The sequence below is a fragment of the Euprymna scolopes genome, chromosome 19 (assembly GCF_053919585.1).
Source record: "Euprymna scolopes isolate OS-2025 chromosome 19, ASM5391958v1, whole genome shotgun sequence".
In the NCBI taxonomy this organism is placed as follows: Eukaryota; Metazoa; Mollusca; class Cephalopoda; order Sepiida; family Sepiolidae; genus Euprymna; species Euprymna scolopes.
Genome location: NC_136500.1, coordinates 86476810 through 86498423, shown reverse-complemented (window position 1 = coordinate 86498423; position 21614 = coordinate 86476810). Strand labels below are relative to the sequence as shown.

At 32.7% G+C, this 21614-nt stretch overlaps 1 protein-coding gene across 1 annotated transcript in view; it reads left to right on the top strand.

The window, feature by feature from the left end:
- The window catches only part of LOC145239819 (chondroitin sulfate proteoglycan 4-like), a 285826-nt gene that overhangs the window by 262132 nt on the left and 2080 nt on the right, over positions 1–21614 (top strand). Inside the window, exon 3 of the mRNA XM_080103350.1 lies at positions 16816–21614. This exon is cut by the window's right edge and continues 2080 nt beyond it. Within this exon, the coding sequence (XP_079959476.1) occupies positions 16816–19544 (2729 nt within the window). The 3' untranslated portion in view covers positions 19545–21614. The remainder of the gene's footprint in view (positions 1–16815) is intronic.

Genomic DNA, 21614 nt, shown 5'->3' with positions numbered 1-21614 from the left:
TTATACCGTCAAATATTTATTCATGGTGTTTAGTTTGGTTGTTTTGTTTTATGGCATATCAAGTCTTTTCAGGTTCAGTAATTTGGGTAAAAGTTTTTGTGCTTCAAGTTCTTTATACCGTCAAATATTTATTCATGGTGTTTAGTTTGGTTGTTTTGTTTTATGGCATATCAAGTCTTTTCAGGTTCAGTAATTTGGGTAAAAGTTTTTGTGCTTCAAGTTCTTTATACCGTCAAATATTTATTCATGGTGTTTAGTTTGGTTGTTTTGTTTTATGGCATATCAAGTCTTTTCAGGTTCAGTAATTTGGGTAAAGGTTTTTGTGCTTCAAGTTCTTTATACCGTCAAATATTTATTCATGGTGTTTAGTTTGGTTGTTTTGTTTTATGGCATATCAAGTCTTTTCAGGTTCAGTAATTTGGGTAAAAGTTTTTGTGCTTCAAGTTCTTTATACCGTCAAATATTTATTCATGGTGTTTAGTTTGGTTGTTTTGTTTTATGGCATATCAAGTCTTTTCAGGTTCAGTAATTTGGGTAAAAGTTTTTGTGCTTCAAGTTCTTTATACCGTCAAATATTTATTCATGGTGTTTAGTTTGGTTGTTTTGTTTTATGGCATATCAAGTCTTTTCAGGTTCAGTAATTTGGGTAAAGGTTTTTGTGCTTCAAGTTCTTTATACCGTCAAATATTTATTCATGGTGTTTAGTTTAGTTGTGATATTTTGAAGATGAAAATTGTTGTTTTTGTGTGTGGCATTGCAGAACATGATTGAGCTTTGCAAAGAGAAAGAGAAAAACAGTAACATCATTTTTTTGGTACATTTTAGGTCAAGAAGCAGATATCTTCAAACAACCTGATCTGGTAGAACAAATTTTTTTTTTTTTTCAAACATGCAAGACCATATATAACGCAAAATTTAAAAAACTTATAGTAATAATTCTGATTTCGTTTATGAACGTCTCTCTGGAAATGGATGGGATTCATTTCCAAAGGATTTCCCTTAATCCCGGCTTCAAACCAGAAGATCAAGGGTTTTCCTAAGGATGTTAGTGGTACCTATAATTGCAGAGGTCTGAAGGCCACCTAAAACATCGGGGAGTTGTAGTTTTTTCAATTGTCCTTCCAGACGACTTGATACTACTCCTAGTATACCAACTACGACCGGGATTATTTGTGTTTTAACCTCGTGTATACGCCTTATCTCCAAGGCCAATGGAGCATAATTGCTCCAGTTCTCATTCTCCTTCTCTCTTACATTCCTGTCCCATGGTACTGAGAAGTCTACAATCTGCCAGTTTTTTTAAACCTTGTCAATGACGACCAAATCCGGACGATTATGTTCCAATTGCTTGGTCGTTATGACACTTTTGTCCCACCATACTTCTACCTTGCCATCCTGACTTGTTCTCACTTCATCAGGCACCTCCTTAAACCATTTTCCAGCACACTTCACCCCAACCCTCTTACACACCTCCCAATATATTCGGAGTCTCATACGATCGTGTCTTTTGCGGTATATGAAATATACCAAACATTGCTAAAACTTTTCTTGTTTTGATATCCATGGCATGCAAATCCTTGTCAAACCATTCTAAAATTCCCGCACTGTATCTCAAAATACTGACTGCCCATGCATTTACTGCTTTCATTAGATTTCCCTAATACAGTTTCGATTTTGCAATTAGTTTCACTCTTCTAAGATACTCCTTCCTGACTTTTTCTTTCATTGGGTTATAAATTTTTTTTTTCTTTATTGAGTAGTAGTAATAATAATAATAATAATAATAATAATAATAATAATAATAATAATAAAAACTGAGTACCAACTCGTTTCGTATAAAAGCCATATACATAAGTATAAATTCTTCACTTTGTCTCTTTTTCATAAGACAGGTCTGTAATCAGCTTTCAGTTTCTCTTCTATTACAATCTATTCTTGGTTGCTTTTTTTTTTTTCTTTTTTTTTTTTTTCATATCTAGTTTCTTTTGCAGCACTTAACTCTGGCATAGCTGTTATTGAAGACTGAAATATGGAATTGGTACTTTCTTAGAGTCAAAGTTAAATACCGTCCATTCTTGCGATTCTTTTTCTGCCTTAATATCTTTGATCATTATCAAGCTTCCACCTCCCCCAGTGTTGTACGATAGGAAGTTGATGTGTACCTATATATGAAAGGAGGTCACAAATTTTATTTCCGTATATATGTCTGTTTATTTGCATTGTTAGTGTGTTTACTCGGCGTTGTCCGGGCGAAGGACTTAGAGAAAAGTCATTCAAAATATAGTGGTATTTAAGAAACAAAAATGTCAGTGGAGTTGCAGATATTTTAAAAATTCATTTTATTTTTCCCTTATTTAATTTTTGATTTCAGTAAATAAAGGGTGCTTTTTTAGGGGCGGCAAACTTTCAATTAAAATAAATCACAGAAAAATATTTTACCATACAAATATGCGGTTTATTCCAAATTTTATATATATATATATATATATTAACAATATTATGATAAATATTTTTTTTATTTCTTATCCACATATAGACGTATTTCATCTTTTTCCAGGAATGATCAGTGTGGAGAATGATTATTCAGTCAGTCACATGATGTGAATCTTAGACCGAAATTAACATTTTAATTTCTGTCTAAACTCCTAGAACCATGCAGAAAGAAGGGAATTAAGGTCTATTTATGTCTTTACAAGCAGACATACATAGAAAGCTGTTCTAAACAGTGTTCAACAAAGCAGTTGAATGGAACTTCCCATTACACATTCAATTTAACAGCCTAATTATAATTGTCTTAAAGGGCCTGTCCTAACTTTAAGAGGGCTATATAAACTACATATTTGTATAATAAAAATACTTTTCTGTTATTCATTTTAATTAAAATTCAGTGCCCCTTAAAAAAAACAGTCTATATTTATTGAAATGAAAAATAAAATGAATTTTTAAAATTTCTGTCCCCCTCCTCCAAATTGTGGCAAAAAAAAAAAAAAAAATATATATATATATATATATATATATATATATATATATATATAAAGAAATAAAAAAGCAAAGGGAATGAGGTGTTTACCTAATACAAGCAAGGGTAAACTTTAATCTATAAATATAAAAGCGAAAATGTATGTATGTATGTTCGTTTTTTGTGTATGTCTGTAAAAGGTTGTTTTCGCTGGACTTCTCGGTCGGCTCATTCCTTCTTAAAACTTTTTATATCACATCTAAATGATAATATCTAAGAGTTACGAACGGGGGTCGCCTATCTATTTAATTTGCCCAACTTTCACGCGCTATTTTTTCCAGATTTTTAGAGCGTCCCGTGTATCTTTCAACAAGCGAAAACTGGCTTGCAGCCGCGTCATGTTTCAAGGTCAAACATCTCGCACCTGTTAATTTCATTTTATAAACGTTAAATTAAGATGCTTTTTTTATTTCTCTTCTCTCGTGGCCGAGATGGTTAGGTCCCAGGGTTTTTTTCCATTTCGTTTCCACCTCCACATAAAAGGTTCACGGTTCAAGCTCACTTTCCTACTAAAACTTTTTTTTTCTTTTCCACCTCCAGACACCTGGCCAACGTTTTTTTTTTTTTAAACAGGGTTGTTTTGATCACACACACACACACACCTACAGACACCCGGGCCACGCTGGGTATGCCCCGCTAGTCTAATATAAATGCCAGTATTTATATATTGATATATTAATCTCAACCAAATAAAAAGGTCCAATGCAAACACACTACAGAGTAATGCTTATTATACGAGAAAAATTAAAACTGTAAAGTGGTAAGGAATATTATTAGCAAATATGCCTGGATCGTCTTGGCCTTGTGTACAAGAATGAAATCCTGCTGAAAGGCATTAGGGAATCTCGTCCATCTCGCCCATCTCGCCGATCTAGGAATTCGTCACACTCCTCAGCACCTCCTGGCATTTCATTTACACAACAACCTGTATATAATTGAAATATTTTTTTTTTATTTATTCAAAAACATACGACAAAGCAGAAATTTTAATCTCTGCCCAACCATATTCACACTTTCGTGGTTTTATTTATTCTTAACTTTTTATTGTTTTACTCTTTTTCAATCCAAACAAAGCATATTGCCACTTGGGCATAAGGGGCTACTATTTGGGACCATGTTTACAGAAAATGAGGAAGATATCGGTTTACATTGCATTTAAAATTTTGCATGTCAGTACAGTCAGGGAAACAGGAAGCAGAAAGGAAATTCCAAAGTCTAGCAATCTGAGGAAATAAGTTATCAGAGTAGAAGGCTTTCCAACATGTAAGGATCTCTACAGCAAAGGGGTGGGATTTTGTTTGTCAGGGTATCTACATCGACAGGGTACCAATGCAATGAGTTCCTCAGAGCACATTTCATTAAAATACTTGTAAAACAGGCACAAGGATGCAATATCATGGTAATGGGACAGAGGTTGGAGCTTGGTTGATTGTGTGGGACCTATTAGATTGGAAACTCTATTTCAGACCCTGTCTAAGAGAGAGAGAGGACTAGTAGTCGATAAACCAACCCACATGTGGCAACAATATTCCTTGCATGGCATATTGATGGTTTTGTAGAGGTACAGGATACTTTCAGGTGTGAGTAATTTTCTAGCATGGTAGAGGGAACCCACCTTATTTGCAACAACCTTTGCAAAGTCCCCAATGTATTTGTTCCAGTTTTCTGTGAATGTTAAAATGAGGAGTTTGAACTTGCAAAGGCTTTTTACAATTGTTATGAGACTAGTCTGGGTGCCCGGCGTTGCCCGGGTGTTTGTAGGTATAAAAAAAAAAAAAAGTGGTAGTAGGTAGCCAGGCTCGCACCTGTGACGCGAGGGTGAAAAAGAAAGTGAAAGAAAATTTGACGCGTTACCCATGCTCCATCGTCAGACCGGAAGTTTGCAACGTTGAAATTAAGTAAATTCAATCAAACCGATACGACGATATGATGACTTGCAAAAATAACAACGCAAAAAAATATGCCCCCCTCCCTGTAGAAAACCGCCCAGTTGAGGGTGAAGGAATTAGCGTTGTTAACCAATATTTCAATATTTGTTGTCCGAAGGGGCAAGGTTTAAAACTATACCGGTTTGGTCAGGTACCATCGCTTCTGTCAAAAGTTTTTGCGAGACATACAAACACACACACACACATTTTGACTGTTACATATATAGACTAGCAGAGGTACCCTGGGTGTTTAGAGATAGGGGTGGGTAAATCAAAGCAAAAGAATAAGCGAAGTAATAACCCTGTTTAAATATTATTAAAAAAACAATAAACGAACGTGATGCAAACGAACGATGTTAAAACTTTTAAAAAATCCGAAAAAGAAAAAACAGTGAATGCGAAAAATGGCATAAATAACCCTGCTTCAGTTGGCGAGTGGGTAGATCGAAACTAAAAGTAATAATCCTGTTTAAATATTAAAAAAAAAAACGAACTAAAACAAACAAAAAAATAACAGAAAGAAAAAGTTTTCGAAGGGAGGTAGGCTCGAACCCAAAGCCTTGAGGTTATTAGTCTGATAACATAATATTACACCATGAAGCCAGGGACTTTAAAAAGAATCGAAAATAAGGATTTAAAAACGAAGGTGGTTTTCTAGGTGAAATATCAAGCCGCAGCAGCAGGAGCAGGAGCAAAGAAAATGAATTCACAGCACGAGTTTTGTTGTAAGATAAAAGTGGCCGAAATAAAAGAAATTTACGACGTCATAAGTATTAGATATTATCATCTCGGTAGCATATAAAAAGTTATAAGAATGAGCGAGCAAGCCGAGAAGCAGCCAGAAAAAAGCCTTTGCTGGACATACAGAAAAAATGCGCACACACACACACATTTTCGCTTTTATATATATAGAAGATAGATAGAAGAAGAAGATAGATGTGCCTTAATGATGTATTTTTTTTAATGGATAGGTCATGATGACATAGAAAGAATCAAGTCAGTTTCGTGTCATTCTGGTATTATTATCGGAATTCAGGAATATTTTAAAGAAGTTTTTTTTTTTTAATTGCAATCCTTCATAGAATAAAACAAATCAGAAAACTTATTTGGAGTATTTTAAAAGGGTTTGATTAATTGTATAATATGAATACAATCTCCCATGTGAAAATTTAAATATTTCAGATTTACATTAATTTGAACCATCCTCATCAATTAACCAAGATTCCCTAAATTTTAATTTCTCCTATGAATTCCTTCCTGAATATAAGTGTTTTACGGTACAAAACTTATAAAGCGCTTTAAATAAGTTCGGGTAGACTTTAGGAGCCCCTTTCATCAACAAACTCATCAGGAGTCAATCGTTTAATTTCTATCTAATGTAAGAGAAATGTCACGCAAGAGCGAAGACGTAAGTGGGGATTACTTATAAAATTATAACGAATGGATGAAATGAAAAAAAAAAAAATTTTATATATATATATATATATATATATATATATATATATATATATATATACATATATAAATTAAATGAAGGGCAAATGGGCGAATGGGATTACGAGTAAAAAACAAAAAAATTACGAGTAAATTATACATTGTAGAATATGTACAATTATATAAATATATGTACAAAATGGGATATGTTGGGAAGTTAAAATTTAAAATATATCCTCAAATAAGTCCAAAGATTTTACGAATTCCTTCTGTCAACAGAGAGAAGGTCTGCGTGAGAGGATAGAGACTGACTCCAGAATCCTCAGGTGATTCGAAGAGTCAGCCCGGTGTAAAATCCTAAACCAGTCCATGCTGGATTTCAGAAAATTTAAACGGGTTCGACCTACATAGACAGCAGCACACTGACAGTTGAATTGATAAATCACATTACTATTTGTGATGTAGGGCAAACTATCCTTCACAACTGAGGGAAATGCAGACTTAACGTGATAAACCAAGCGAAGAGCAACAGATGGGAAACAATTTGATACAGACTTGATATCAAGTCTACCCAAACACTGACCAGGGTCACCAATCCAAGGGATTTTTAAATAAACAGGATACTTGGAGGGACCAAAAACTGTAGGAGAATTGTGAGCTTTAACTTTATTATAAATAATATTATCAACCAATTTCTCCGGATAACCATTGCGAATAAAAATGTCTTTAATCTTTTTTAATTCACAATTCTGTTTACTAGAACAGATTCTAAGGGCTCTATACACTAATGTCTGAATGAGCCCTATTTTTCTTGAAGTGGGGACGAATGAACGCCAGTTTATGTAGAGGCCGGTAAATGTCGGCTTACGATAAACAGTCGTAAGAAAAGAGTTCTTACCACGTTTAATTAAAACATCAAGAAAGGGCAAACAACCATCATTCCCATCCTCCATAGTAAATGTTAATGATTTATGGAGGGAATTAAGTTTATCGAAGAAAGCTAATGCCTCGTTTTCTGATGCCAAAAGCTGCAACGGTGTCGTCGACGTATCTAAAGTATATTGATCGTTTTGATATACTGTTAAATAGTGCAGACTCATAATATCCAACAAAATGTCGGCTAATGCCGGACCCAGGGGACCTCCCATCTGAACCCCATCAATCTGACTTTACATGATGTTATCAAAGCTGAATTCTACAGCTTTAGTACAGATTAATAGGAGTTCACCAAATATTTATCTAGGGAAGGGGTGGGGGTTATATCACTGTTGTAAAGGGAGTCAGCACAAATATCTATAGTCTCTTGAAGCGGGACATTGGTAAATAAACTGGATACGTCGAAAGAACACATAAAGCTGTTCTCAACACTGGGTTGCAATTCGTGTAAGTAAACAACTAATCTATACAACGTTTAGTGTATAGAACCTGAACCGGTTCTATAATGGTTAAAAGCCATTGGGCTAAGGAGTGCTGGGCAGACCCCGCCATAGACAAAATAGGTCTAAGCGGAATACCTTCTTTGTGGATTTTAGGAAGGGCATACAGTCTAGGTCTCAGAGAGCCAGAAGGCCTTATTTTTTTCATATATATTTTTTGTAAAATAACCTTTTTATAGAGGTATATAAGGCGTTTCTGGATTTTGACTTCATTTTTGTAGGTGCTATCGTGAATATCGGCAGAACCAATACAAAGGAATTTATCAGGATTATTTAAAATAATTGACATTTTCTGGACATAGTCCGCTCGGTCCAAGATAACCACTCCAGCACCTTTGTCAGGTCTACAAATATAAATATCTTTGTTAGATTTAAGTGTTTTGATGGTTTTTAATGGACCAAACAAAATCTTCAGAGTCAATGTTTGAATTTGAGTAACGAAGAGCCAAGTCCTTCAAACTGGCCTTCACGGTGGTTACATGTTCAGGTGTAAGAGGATTGTGGTGCTTAAGTTGAGAAAATAAAAACTTCAAATGCTGCAAATGTTTCTTCTTTGTCTATACGAGTCGGGGAACACAAAAATTCAACCCCTTAGACAACACTGCAGTCTCAACTTTAGAAAGGACAAAATTTAAATAATTAAAAATATTCTTGCCTTCAGCACCAGAGTCACATCCAAAGCTAGACCGAACAAGCAAATCAAATTGCTTATTATATTTAATAAAAATATGTTGTCCAGAAAATTCCTCTCGGTTTTCCAAAGGCCCTCTCTCTGTCGACAGAAGGAATTCGTAAAATCTTTGGACTTATTTAGGGATATATCTTAAATTTTAACTTCCCCACGTATCCCATTTTGTACATATATTTTATATAATTGTACATATTCTACAACGTATAATTTACTCATAATTTTTTTTTTTTTACTCGTAATCCCATTCGCCCATCATTTAATTTATATATATATATATATATATATATATATATATATATATATATATATATATATATATATATATATATATATAAATTTTATATATATATATATATATATAATTTTTTTTTCATTTCATCCATTCATTATAATTTTATAAGTAATCCTTCGCTCTTGCATGAGATTTGTCTTACATTTGATAGAAATTCAACGATTGATTCCTGATGAGTTTGTTGATGAAAGAGGCCCCTAGAGTCTTCCTGACCTTATTTAAAGCGCTATATATATATATATATATATATATATATATATATATATATATATATATATATATATATATATATATACACACACAATAAAGTTATTAAAGATTAAATCTTTAACAAAGTAAAACTTACCAAGATAAGAAAATTTAATAAATATATTTTCTTAATTTTTTCCTTAACCTTTCCTTATTGTTATGATGATATAATGAAGTTATGTATGTAACTTTTGTTTCTCATATTTCATTTAATAATATATATATATATATATATATATATATATATATATATATATATATATATATATATATATATATATATATATATATATATACACACAATAAAGTTATTAAAGATTAAATCTTTAACAAAGTAAAACTTACCAAGATAAGAAAATTTAATAAATATATTTTCTTAATTTTTTCCTTAACCTTTCCTTATTGTTATGATGATATAATGAAGTTATGTATGTAACTTTTGTTTCTCATATTTCATTTAATAATATATATATATATATATATATATATATATATATATATATATATATATATATATATATATATATATATTCAGGCAAACATTATTAAAAACAACAGAGATACCTTGCTTATGATTCTTTTTTTTCGTTTTTTTTTTATCTTTCGTAAGATTTTCCCCCCTCTAATCTTAGAAAGGTCCTCGTGGACAACACAAGGATTTTGCAACGAGAAAGTAATTGTAAAAAAATTAAAAATACTTGAAGCACTATATATAAAAACCCAGCACCCATCTATAAATAGCATTAATTTTGAAAGTAGCAATAATGTGCTGAAATGTTTAGCATAACCAGTATACGACTGGTTTTACTAACATTGCCTTTTATCATCCTAATTTTTAATCGAGTTTATTATCACTCGTAAATGTATATTTTAATCGATTTTTCATTGACTCTTTTTATCATTCGTAACTATATATTTCACTTCTATTTTTAATATTTTATCTCCACCTGATGATGATTCAAGAAAGAATCGAAAGCGCTCGTGTGAACCATGGAACATTTGTAAATACCTTCCATCTTGAAGTTTAAAAAAATCTAACGAAAGATCGAAAAAAATGAAAAAAAAAGAATCATTAAGCAAGGTATCTCTGTTGTTTTTAATAATGTTTGCCTGAATGAAGGAATGCTGCCAAAATACACTAATATATATATATATATATATATATATATATATATATATATATATATATATATATATATCTTCCACAATAATAAAACAGACATTAAAAACTACTAAGTATTCTCCCAAAACCATCACATCCGACGCCGGTATATATTCCATCCCATGTAACAACTGTCAACAAGCGTACATAGGTGAAACACAGCGAAAATTGAAATTAAGACTTTACGAACACAGAAGAGATATAAGGAATGGTAACGCCCTAAATGCACTCTTTTGCCATTGTGCGGAACACGATCACTCGTTTAATTTAGATCATGCGAAAATGATAAAATACGTGATAGGTAGAGCTAAAAGAAGACTTTTAGAATCAGCACTAATATTAAACACGAATACTATTACGCAAAGAAAAGGCTTCTACTATTTAGCCCCTAACATAGGGAAAATAATAATCAAAGAACAAAATATCAAAACAGATTCTGGTTAACCGTTTTTCCTTAAATATTTCAACAAAATGAATAAGTTTAGAGAGAGAGAGAAAAAAAAAAGTGTACATATTTATTTAACGCATTTTTAAAAGTGTATATATATAGACATTGAACAACCCAACCTTCCCATACACACACATATGTTTGTCCTTCCCGACATGGGTAGGATTCAAAAACTGTTCTCTTTTTCGTATGGTCTATGACTTTTTCTTTTCTTGCATTTTTACTTCAATATCCTGAAGATGTCCTCTGAAATAGGGACGAAACGTTGATTATTTTAATAATTTCATCCGGTTTTTCTATTTTTCTCAATATATATATATATATATATATATATATATATATATATATATATATATATATATATATATATATATATATAACTACTTAATTTACTCACATAAAATTAATATACGAAAGTATAGATTTATGTGTAAACTGTTTCAATATTCAGTGTAGCTTAATCGCCATATATATATATATATATATACATATATATATATATATATATATATATATATATATATATATATATATTAATTCTTTTTCTTATGGAGTATGTCTTACATGTTTTTCATTAAATAGCAGAAAACCACTAAACATCTCCGCAGATGTATGTTGCTTAAAGAAATGTTGAAAAGTTTGTTTTTTTTACAGAATAAAAAAGGATTTGGAGAAGAAAGATAGAAGGTTATAGGGATATGTATAATCTGCAAAACTCTATAGAATTTAGAAATAGAATCCTTTATCTAATACAATAATAATAATAATAATAATAATAATCTAATCTTTATGTAATACACTGACTTCAAGTTGAGGGTGAAACAGTCGCATTTGCGAGTAATCCTTTTAAGTGGCGACTAGAAATAATAAAACGCTTATTTTTTGGCAATTGTGTTTTTATTTTGTTTTGTTGGGGTTTTTTTCCACCGATAATTTTCGAAAGTCATTACTGAGTGAAAAATGTCTTTTTAACCTTTTTTTTAATAAAACGCGTCAAGTCAAATTATTTTAACAATAAAAGAATTAATAGAACAATAAAATCTTTTAAAATAAAGGCTGTTTAAAATTTTTGAATTACACTACAAAGAACACAAAAGAGTTTTTATGATGTCTGTACTAGTCATGGAATAAAGATGTCATATTCTAAAAATCACATGGGTTTGGCTGACAAACTTTTCTATTTGACTAGTAAACGAAAATATTTAGTTTAGGTCAGCGAAAGATAAATTTGTCTGCTTGATCGGGTAGAAATCTTAAGTAATTTAAATTAAAAAAAACATTTACTTATTGCAGTGTTTACAGGCAAATTCAAAACACATTGGTAAAACGTCTTACGGTGCTATATTGGATTTCAAAAAGATCAGTATATATATATATATATATATATATATATATATATATATATATATATATAATTTTTTAAAGTAAAAACTTGAAAACTTTGAAGTGTCGAATTTAATGATAAAGTCATTTTTATTTTTTTTTTATTTTTTTTTTGTAAGTCCGATATTTTGCTAATACATAGCCTTATCAGCGTCGAAAGCCCGGTTTGTGAATCTTTTTTTTTTCTTTTTCTTCATTTTGGTGTTATGGCGAAGAGAAGAGAATTTACGTGTTGTTCCGGTGATTTGCGATACATTTTGAATGAATTCAATTATTTATATGAAAGTGCATTTTTACCTCAATGCGAGTTGGGAATAATTTTCCCTTTTACCAATTTGGTACCCCCAAATGGGGAGCGACATATATATTGTTTTTTTTTGTTTTGTTTTTGTTTTTTTTATAAATATAACTTTTTTTAAAATATATATATATATTATATATATATAGTAGAACCCAGGGGTATGGCATTAAAAATTAGTAACAAAATGCACTGCAGTATATAATACACATGTATATAATCAAATAACATTATAAATAACACCACAGAGCAGGGCAAATACCGTAAGCCAGGGGTCGGAAAAACATATTCCACATTGTAACCTGAAAAAAAAAAGTATCCTCGGGCCACCGTATCCCAGGTAAACACCCAATACAATTTTAACGAGGTTAATACAAGAGAGTTCAAGACCGAAGTAGGGCAAGATATTACAGATTAAGCTTTTATATAAGCAATATCGCCTGAAGAAGTCTCTAGTTACTTGTAACTGGCTGACCGAAACATGCTCATGAATGTGTAGCTAAATATTAATGCTTATGTGAAACAAATAAAAAAGTATATATATATATATATATATATATATATATATATATATATATATTGGTATATAATATTGTGCGCATACTACACTATGATCCCAGACATAATACATATAGACCCTCTGATTGTTCGCCAGATGGGCTATCTTCTTTACTTAATTAGAAATGGCTTCAAATATCTGATCTTTTCTCAAGGATCTTATATTTACCAATCCATGCATTCTGATAACAGCATGCTTTTGAACATTCTAAAAATGATTGATTCCACGGATCAAAGTACTTAATAAAATTCCTGCTTAGTCAGTGTAACCCACATACATATTAATTATGTTTAAGAACTTTTAATTAAAGATATATTTATTTAGGTTTCTGGTCCGCTTGTGTGTGAAGGTTTATTGATTTTATATGCCTTCTGCTTTTTGCGATAAGAAATTGGAGAAACACTCCAAGAAAAATACTTAAAATATTCCCTATTTTCTTTTAATGATTATTTGTTATGAGTTGGGATACCAATCCCAGGAAAGGCCCTCATATTGATGAGGGAATATTTTACTCAATAAAATTTAATATTATTAAATTTAGTATTTATTAAACATCAGCTGTAACTATCTGGCATTGCCCAAAATCCTGTGAATTCTTTTTAGTTTTAAATTTTTATTTGCAAATTTTTCAGCTCATACCAAAAATGAATAAAATTTCAGTTGTAAGGTTGACAACTCTGATTATAATAGAGAAAGGTAGTTTGCTTGAAGCATTGCTGATAAATAGATATGAAAGAGTATAAGAAGTCTATAGCAATGCAGAGAACAGGCTGCTAATACAATAGCTGGTTCACTGCATTGCTATAGCCTTCTGATACTCCTCCATAACTCTGATTATATTCTTAAATTTAAAAGCATTATTAGAAATAAAGACATGTTTTTTTATGAATGATGTGTCATCTGCTCTTAAAATCTTATTAATTTTTATTTGTTTGCACATTTAAACTTATACAAAAAAAAAGAAAGAAAATTTCAGTTGTAAGGGAGAAAACTCTTTTGATATTCTTCAATAAAAAAATCCATCTGCCGATTTTGATATTTCGGTCATAATTAAAAATTTTCATCATATTGCAAGGCTCAAACATCATTTTTGTAAATAAACAAAGTATGTAAAATTCTCATATATTTTAATTTTTTTTTTTTAATTAACAGCAGGGGAGGGGCGTTGCCTGGTCGTAGAATCTGTTTAATATTTTTTTTTCTTTTTTTTTTTTTTAGAAACTTTCATTGGATAGTATAGAGGGTTGCAGAGTTGGAATCTGAGAATCAAAGATCATCAACTTTATTAAATAGTAGTTAAATAAAATGTGACCCATTAGGTCATCCATTGAGTTCAGGGTAAATTATTTCTATCAGGAAAAGTGAGTTTGTAATTCCAGCTAAAATTTGTAATTTTATAGAAATTGCTCCAGACAAGGCATGAAGCCACTTGGTGTAAGGAGTTAACAAAAATGAAAGATGATTATCGTAAGGACAGAAGATGCCTATTAGCCTTAGTTTTGGAAAGACTAAGGTTATATGGGTAGGAGAAAAACAGTCTACAGGAAGAGAGTTCCACAAGTTTGTAATTCTTGGAAAGACAAATTCACAAATTATAAATAATTAAAAAAAGCATGTTAAAAACACTTTAAGAAGAGTTAAAAACATATTTAATTTTTAAAAAGGAAACACAAATTAAGTGGATTGTCGTTAATCCGTGGAGTTTCGAAAGAAATACATTCCTTCTCATGGGAGGGTAGGAATTAGCAAAACGTTGAATCGGATTTTGCTTGCAAAGTATTTAATGAAACTACAAGTAAGCCATAGAGCTTACTTGGTAAAAAATAGTGAAGCAGAGGAAATGGGGGAAAAAAGAAAAATGATTTCACATAAATGGATGGTCTGATAAAGAGTAGAATATCCAATAACGGTAAAATCCCAGAAAAGTTAGTTAAAGTTCCGTATTGACAAGTAAAAATCCAAAGGCGTTGCTGGAAGATATTTTGATGTCATCCAAAAGGCAGAATTCCATGAAATAATTCACAAACGGGTACAAGGAAAAAATACTATTATTAAAAGAAAGATAAACATTTCAAACACGGTAGCGTTTGAATAAATGGTTAAGTGGCAGTTTTAGTCATTTAGAACTGCTTTAAAGCTTCGCCGCTCACTCATTTTTCGACCAAATTTCAAACAATTATTACAATTTATAGATCACATTCTCAGCTATACTGTGAAAAAAAAATTCAATTTTCGTTTAGTAAAACAAAAGTTATCATGAATTTACTGGTGTTCAAAATCATTAAAAAAAAAGGCATAAGGAGATGAGCAACATTTTTTATGACCGGTTTCCATAGCAACCACGTCGCTTCAGCGACTACTGTTGATACTAATTCACTACTCTCGTGAAAAGAGAAGTGACAAGTGAAACAGAGCGAATCAAAGAATAAAAGGGAGATAATTGGGGGTATTTTATTAAAAGCAAACGAGTGCCGTACATTGTTATTACAGATGTGTATGCTATGTTTATGGGGGCAAAAAATAAGACTGAAATTAAACAAAGAACAAGTGAATTTACTGGAAGACTGGAAAATCATGGATTACAATAGAAAAATGCAAGTATGAAAAGTAATATGGTTAAGCTTAAACATGGAAAAGTAAAGGACTACTTGTTCAAACTGGAAAAGATATTCTAATAAAAAATATAATAAATTTATAAGTGAAAATATTGCAGCATTAAGAATTTTTTTTAAATTCAATTTATAAAATTATATAATCAATTCTTAATGCTGCAATATTTGAAGTTATAAATTTATTATATTTTTTATTAGAATATCTTATCCTTTTCGTTTCCAGTTTTAACAACTAGTCCTTTACTTTTCCATGTTTAAACTTAATCATATTACTTTTCATGCTTGAATTTTTCTATTGTAATCTATATATAAAGCTAAATGTCTGTGTGTATGTGTGTGTGTGTGTGTCTGGTCATAAATAGGCTCCTATTCGGTTGACTATTTAAAAAAACTGATTACATATAATGATAGAAGATGTCTCGAGACACAGGAATGGGTATGTTTGATCTGGCAGAACAGTGGTACATTAAAATTGTGGCGTCTGCATTCACGCCTGGTCCACAAAGTATGGAAATAAAAAAATTTAAAAATTAAAAAAAAACGTTTACAAATGTTTTTGATATAGATGTACATAAAGAATACTTTGATAAGTATGTTTTAACTTAAATAGGGATGGTATAATAAAATTGTGGGGTCTGCGTTCGCGCCTGGCCTCCATAGAATGGAAATAGGCACGAACTTTAATAAAGACTTTTGATATCTATCTGCGTAAGTATACTTTGATAATTATGTTTCAGTTTGAAGAAATATGGTATAATAAAATGATGGGGTGTTCGTTCGCGCCTGACCTCCATAGAATGGAAATATGTCACAAAGTTTAACAAGGTTTTTTAATATAGATCGACAGAATATTGTGATGTTTCAGTATGAACAGGTATGGTATAATAAATTATGGGGTTTATCTATTTTATTTTTACTTTCATCATATTTTGCTTTGGTTTTGATACCCCCAAATTCGAAGCTATCTCTTTACAACCCTTCCTTTTCATAACCTATCATACTTTCATAAATCAGAGTCCATTTTCTGTAGGCTGTTTTTGAACCCAGTCAACGACGGGTACTTTTGCTAGTATATATATATATATATATATATATATATATATATATATATATATATATATTAGTCTGAAATAGTACAATAAACTGACTTAAGCCTTAAAAGATAATAATAGTACGGTTCGGTTTCAGACAGATATGAAATGTTCAGTCATTATTATATTAATTAACTAATTTATGCAGAATTTTTATGTAATTATTTATATAATTATTAAATTTTTCTTTTACTTTTCTATTTTTCTTTCTAGGTGGTCCAGACAGTAGTTTTCATTTTAAAGTCTCCGATGGATCTAATTACGATAAAGACCACATTTTTAGAATAACTGCTCAACCCTTGATCCTGACCCTGGATGTGAACAAAGAGCTCGAAGTTTACCCGAATACAATGCAGGTCCTCACCAGTGAAAATCTTTTTGCCAGTACAAATAATCCGAATCAAACCAACTTGATCCGTTACGTGTTGGTCACATATCCAATTTATGGCCAGATTGTCTCTGAGTTTAACGAGAAACTCATCGAAGTCTGGCAGTTCACGCAAGATGATATCAATAACGGCCGAATTTTCTACCGACACAATTTACAAGTGAACGGTTGGTCTCAACATGATTTTTTCAAGTTCCGTGTTGAGACGCTGTATGCACAACACATCCAAGAAATCTTGAACATAAGTATCTCGTTCGGAAATCTTAACAAGGAAAACAAAAAGCACCTTATTAACCTTTCACCTCTTGAAGTCCTGGAAGGGGGTACATCTGAATTGTCCAAGAACAATATCAATGTTGATACATATGTTAATCAACTGGAGAATGTCGGAAAACATGTCTATGTTGAATACGAGATATCAGAACCCCCCAAGTATGGCGAACTGCTGTTCGACCGTAGCGTGTTATTGCCAGGAGTAAAGTTTTCACAACAGGCCATCAACAAGAAACGGCTGATGTATGTCCACAATGGCAACAAAACAGTTCTGGACTCTTTCCGATTCTTACTGAAAGTGAAAATCGGAGACGTTGACAACAAGCCTCTGGACATCACCAGCCGTAGTATAGAGAACGAGTTCAACATAACGATCTGGCCGATTGATGACGAACATTTTATGCTGGCCACTAAGGATCTTCGCATTCAGGTCATCCAGGGCCTAACAGCAAATATTACTCGCAAGGATCTTGAAACAACGGACCCAGACACCCCCCCAGAGAACATCACCTACACCATAATACACCAGCCGACAAACGGCATGTTATGCTTTCATAATAATTACTTTACCCCCATCTCACAATTTACACAGCGTGACATTAACAGCGGAAGAGTGCTATTTCTACATGACGGTAGTAAGAATACTGGTGCTTTTTACTTCAAAGTCAGTGACGGCAAGTTTAAGCCATTCTTCAAAGAATTCCACATCTATGTGACGCCTGTGATCATCAACATTGTTAAGTACTCTGATATTGAGGTTCTGCAATCACAGTCTGCCGCTTACATCAGCACAAACAACTTCAAGATCCGCACAAACGGAATCGCCGAAAACGTACGCTACAACATAACCCGGGCGCCCCAGTATGGCCACCTTTACCTCAAGGACGTAATAGTGACGCAGTTCTCTCAGACGGATCTTGAAAACCGTCTACTGCTCTACATCCAAACGAACATGGCCTCAGGCTCTGATTACTTCCTAGTCCGCATGTACTTCCCGCAAATCGATAGCCGTGTCTACGATGCCCGTTTCAACATCACCGTACGTCCACTTCTGAAGCAACACCCTTTTAACGCAGTTGCTGGCGAGCGGAGCCCCATTGATATTACAGTTTTGGACGCTAGTGAATTGTCTGACGTAACAAACGACAACCCGCAATTCAACATAATCGACCCGCCTCTTTATGGTCAACTTGTGAAGCGCTCGCCAATCAGACGGCGTGAGATTCGGAGACGAACTGTAATCAAAAGTTTTACTCATGAAGACGTCGCCAGAGGAGACATTTTCTACGAAGCCGACTGGTCGACTCACAATAAGTCGGTGACTGATTCCTTCTCATTTAAGCTGGTAGCCATGAATGTCCAGCCAGCACGCGGCAGCTTTGATATACGTATCCATCCACATGGTTCCAAACACAGATCCAAGTCAACCACTTATTTCCACGAGCCGTTGTTTCCCCGTTCAACATCTGCGTCTGCTGCCATTAAGCCAGATGATGGCACAGGCACCCAAGAAGACATTCCGAACATCAGCAGCGACCTTCTCATTGTTGGAATCGTGGTGTCCTTTATCTTGATTATAATCATCATTGTCCTCATCATTTTCATTCTGTTAAGAAAGCGGAAACAAAAATCGCCGACAGAGAATGTCCGTAGCGCGCGCACCCGGCCTCGTCCACAGATCAGCGGCCCGGTTCACTTAGAGCAGCCCCACGTTCACATTGAACCCCAACAGCAGAGCGCAGCGAACAGCCCCGTATCTGATGAGGATGCCGCGCTCATGTTGGAACATGCATCCACTAGTGGCATTAACGCTATCCCGGCAATGAACATCAACAGTTCTATTGCCGGTGACAGTGGCGCTAGCAGTACTATTACCACAGCCACAACGGCTGATGTAATCACTTCACTTGCTATCAGGGAAGATCGAGCACCCTCTGTGAATGGCAATGAGCGTCACCCGCAGCCACCCTTTTCATCGATAAACTCCCACCCTAATAACATAATAACCCCATATGAGCGAGCTGCAAAGCCGACACCGGTTCCCCGATCTCCTGATCTTTCGCGGGTGGAAGTTAGTTCGACCGTACCATCGTGTAAAGTGACGCCCCTCTTGCGAAAGGAAGACCCTTCGCCACCTGATGCACGATCTCCAGATGGTAGTATCAAATCTGGTGCCGGTGCCGATTTCTTTAATTTTGACTGGACCCTTTTAGACCCAGAACTTTTGCAGCACTGCCGAACAACAAACCCTGTCTTGAGGGACAACCAATATTGGGTGTAAGAAGATTTGGAGGGAGATTTTAAAAAAATTAAAAAATATACCAAAAAAAAAGATAATAATTAAATATCTATATAAATGAAAATAAAATATTATAATCAAAAAATAAATAAAATACTTATAACACAAATGAATCAAATTTAAAAAAAATATTAATATGAATTATTATTATTATTATTATTATTATTATTATTATTATTATTATTATTATTATAATATTGATATCAATGATAACTGCATCTTAACTAAATCAAAATAAACTTTAAAAAAAATTGGATAATTTATTTTTTAAACCCTTGAAAAGTTTTGGATTTTTTTCTTCCATTTTGTTTTTTTTTTTTTTTTTTTTTTTTTTTAATTATTTTGTAGGCAGGTTCATTTAACTTTTTTTAAAAATGTCATTTAAAAAAAACCTGCCTCAAAAGAAAATAAACTTCAATTCTTTTTCTTTCTTTCACTTTATACTCCTTATTTTTTTTGTCATTTTTTCTCCATATTTTTTTTTCACTTTTTAAAACAAAAAATCCACTTTTTTATTCTTTCTTCATTTTTTCTTCACATCTTTCTCCATGTTTATATTTTTTCACTTTTTTTTATCTTTTTGTTCTACCTTTTCTCCATTTTTTAATTTTATAAATTTTTTTTTTCAAATTATTTGCTGATATTGCTATACATTTTGCTCCAAAAACATTCATTCATCCTAATTTTCTTTTTTTTTTCCCCTTCCTTTTTGCCTTTTATTTTATCCCTTTGACCCCACTCCTACCCCACCTCCCAAAAAAACTTGGACCAAGTTAAATGTGTACTGCTTTAATGTGACAAAAAAAAATGACTGACCCTCTGCTAAACTCCACAAGAAGCAAGAATTCAAAGGAACAAGATGACATTTTTCTTTTCCTTTTTTTTTTTTTTTTAGGGAGATTTGTTTCATTTTTCTTTCTTAAATTTTCTAAATCATCTTTGCTTCTTTTATATGTTTTAACACGAAGTTTTTGCTTTGTTTACTTGCTAACTTTAAAACACAAACACATATGCACATATATATATATATATATATATATATATATATAATTTTTTTTAACATACATTTTTTTTTACAAAGGAATCACCACTTATCAAGGCCCAGAGGCCACTCGAGTATAAGGGTTAAAGAGTGTACAGTGGTCAAAAGGACAATATCGTAAATAATCGTTAGAAGTGTAAATTTAGTAAATTGGATTACTTAAGGGGAACCGCTCACCAAGAACTTGTTTACATTGGGCTTGAAGACGACCATATTGTAGTCAGCTGGAAAGCAGGTAAACGGAAGAGAGTTCCACAGGTGTGCCGTTCTTAGAAATAAGCTTTGTCCATGGAATCTACGTTTAGGTTTAGGCACAGATAAAGAGTGGGGGAAATTATTGATAGTTTTTTCAGCTAGACGAGTGTTTCTCGTGAAGATTTGGCGAGGGGGGGGGACGTAGATTGGAGCTCAGACGAGCACTTGCCATGAAATTAACGATAAAACAGACAGGCCCGCAACGCCTCTTCTGTGAGAAAGAGGTTGCAGGGAAGAGAAAAGGACATCCCCCCACTGGGCTACGAAGTCTATTCTGAACTCTGTCATGGCAGAATAATTTTAAGTTTAAGTTATTAAAAAATTATTTTTAAAAAAAATTAATAAAATTATTAAACATATTTTTCTCTCGTTTTTTTTCATGTTACTTAAGTCAAAGTTCTCCAAAATCAAGTGCCTCCCCCTTTCCTGAGACTAACACTTGATCTCCATATGAAACACATAGATATTTAAATGTTTATTAAAGATCTCCTTTACATCGCAAACAATGAGTTAGTAAACATAATTTTCTTCTCCCCATTTATTTTTTTTTTTTAATTACAATTTTCACCTCAAACAAGACACATCGCCACTTTGATGTAGGGGGCTACTATCAGGGACATAAGCTACAGGGGTACTATGTAGGGAGTTGGGCAGCAAGATATCTGTTCACATTACACTTGAAATTTTGCATGTCAATACAGTCGGGGAAGCAGGGACCTGGAAGGGAGTTCCAAAGTCTAGCAGTTCTGGGGAAG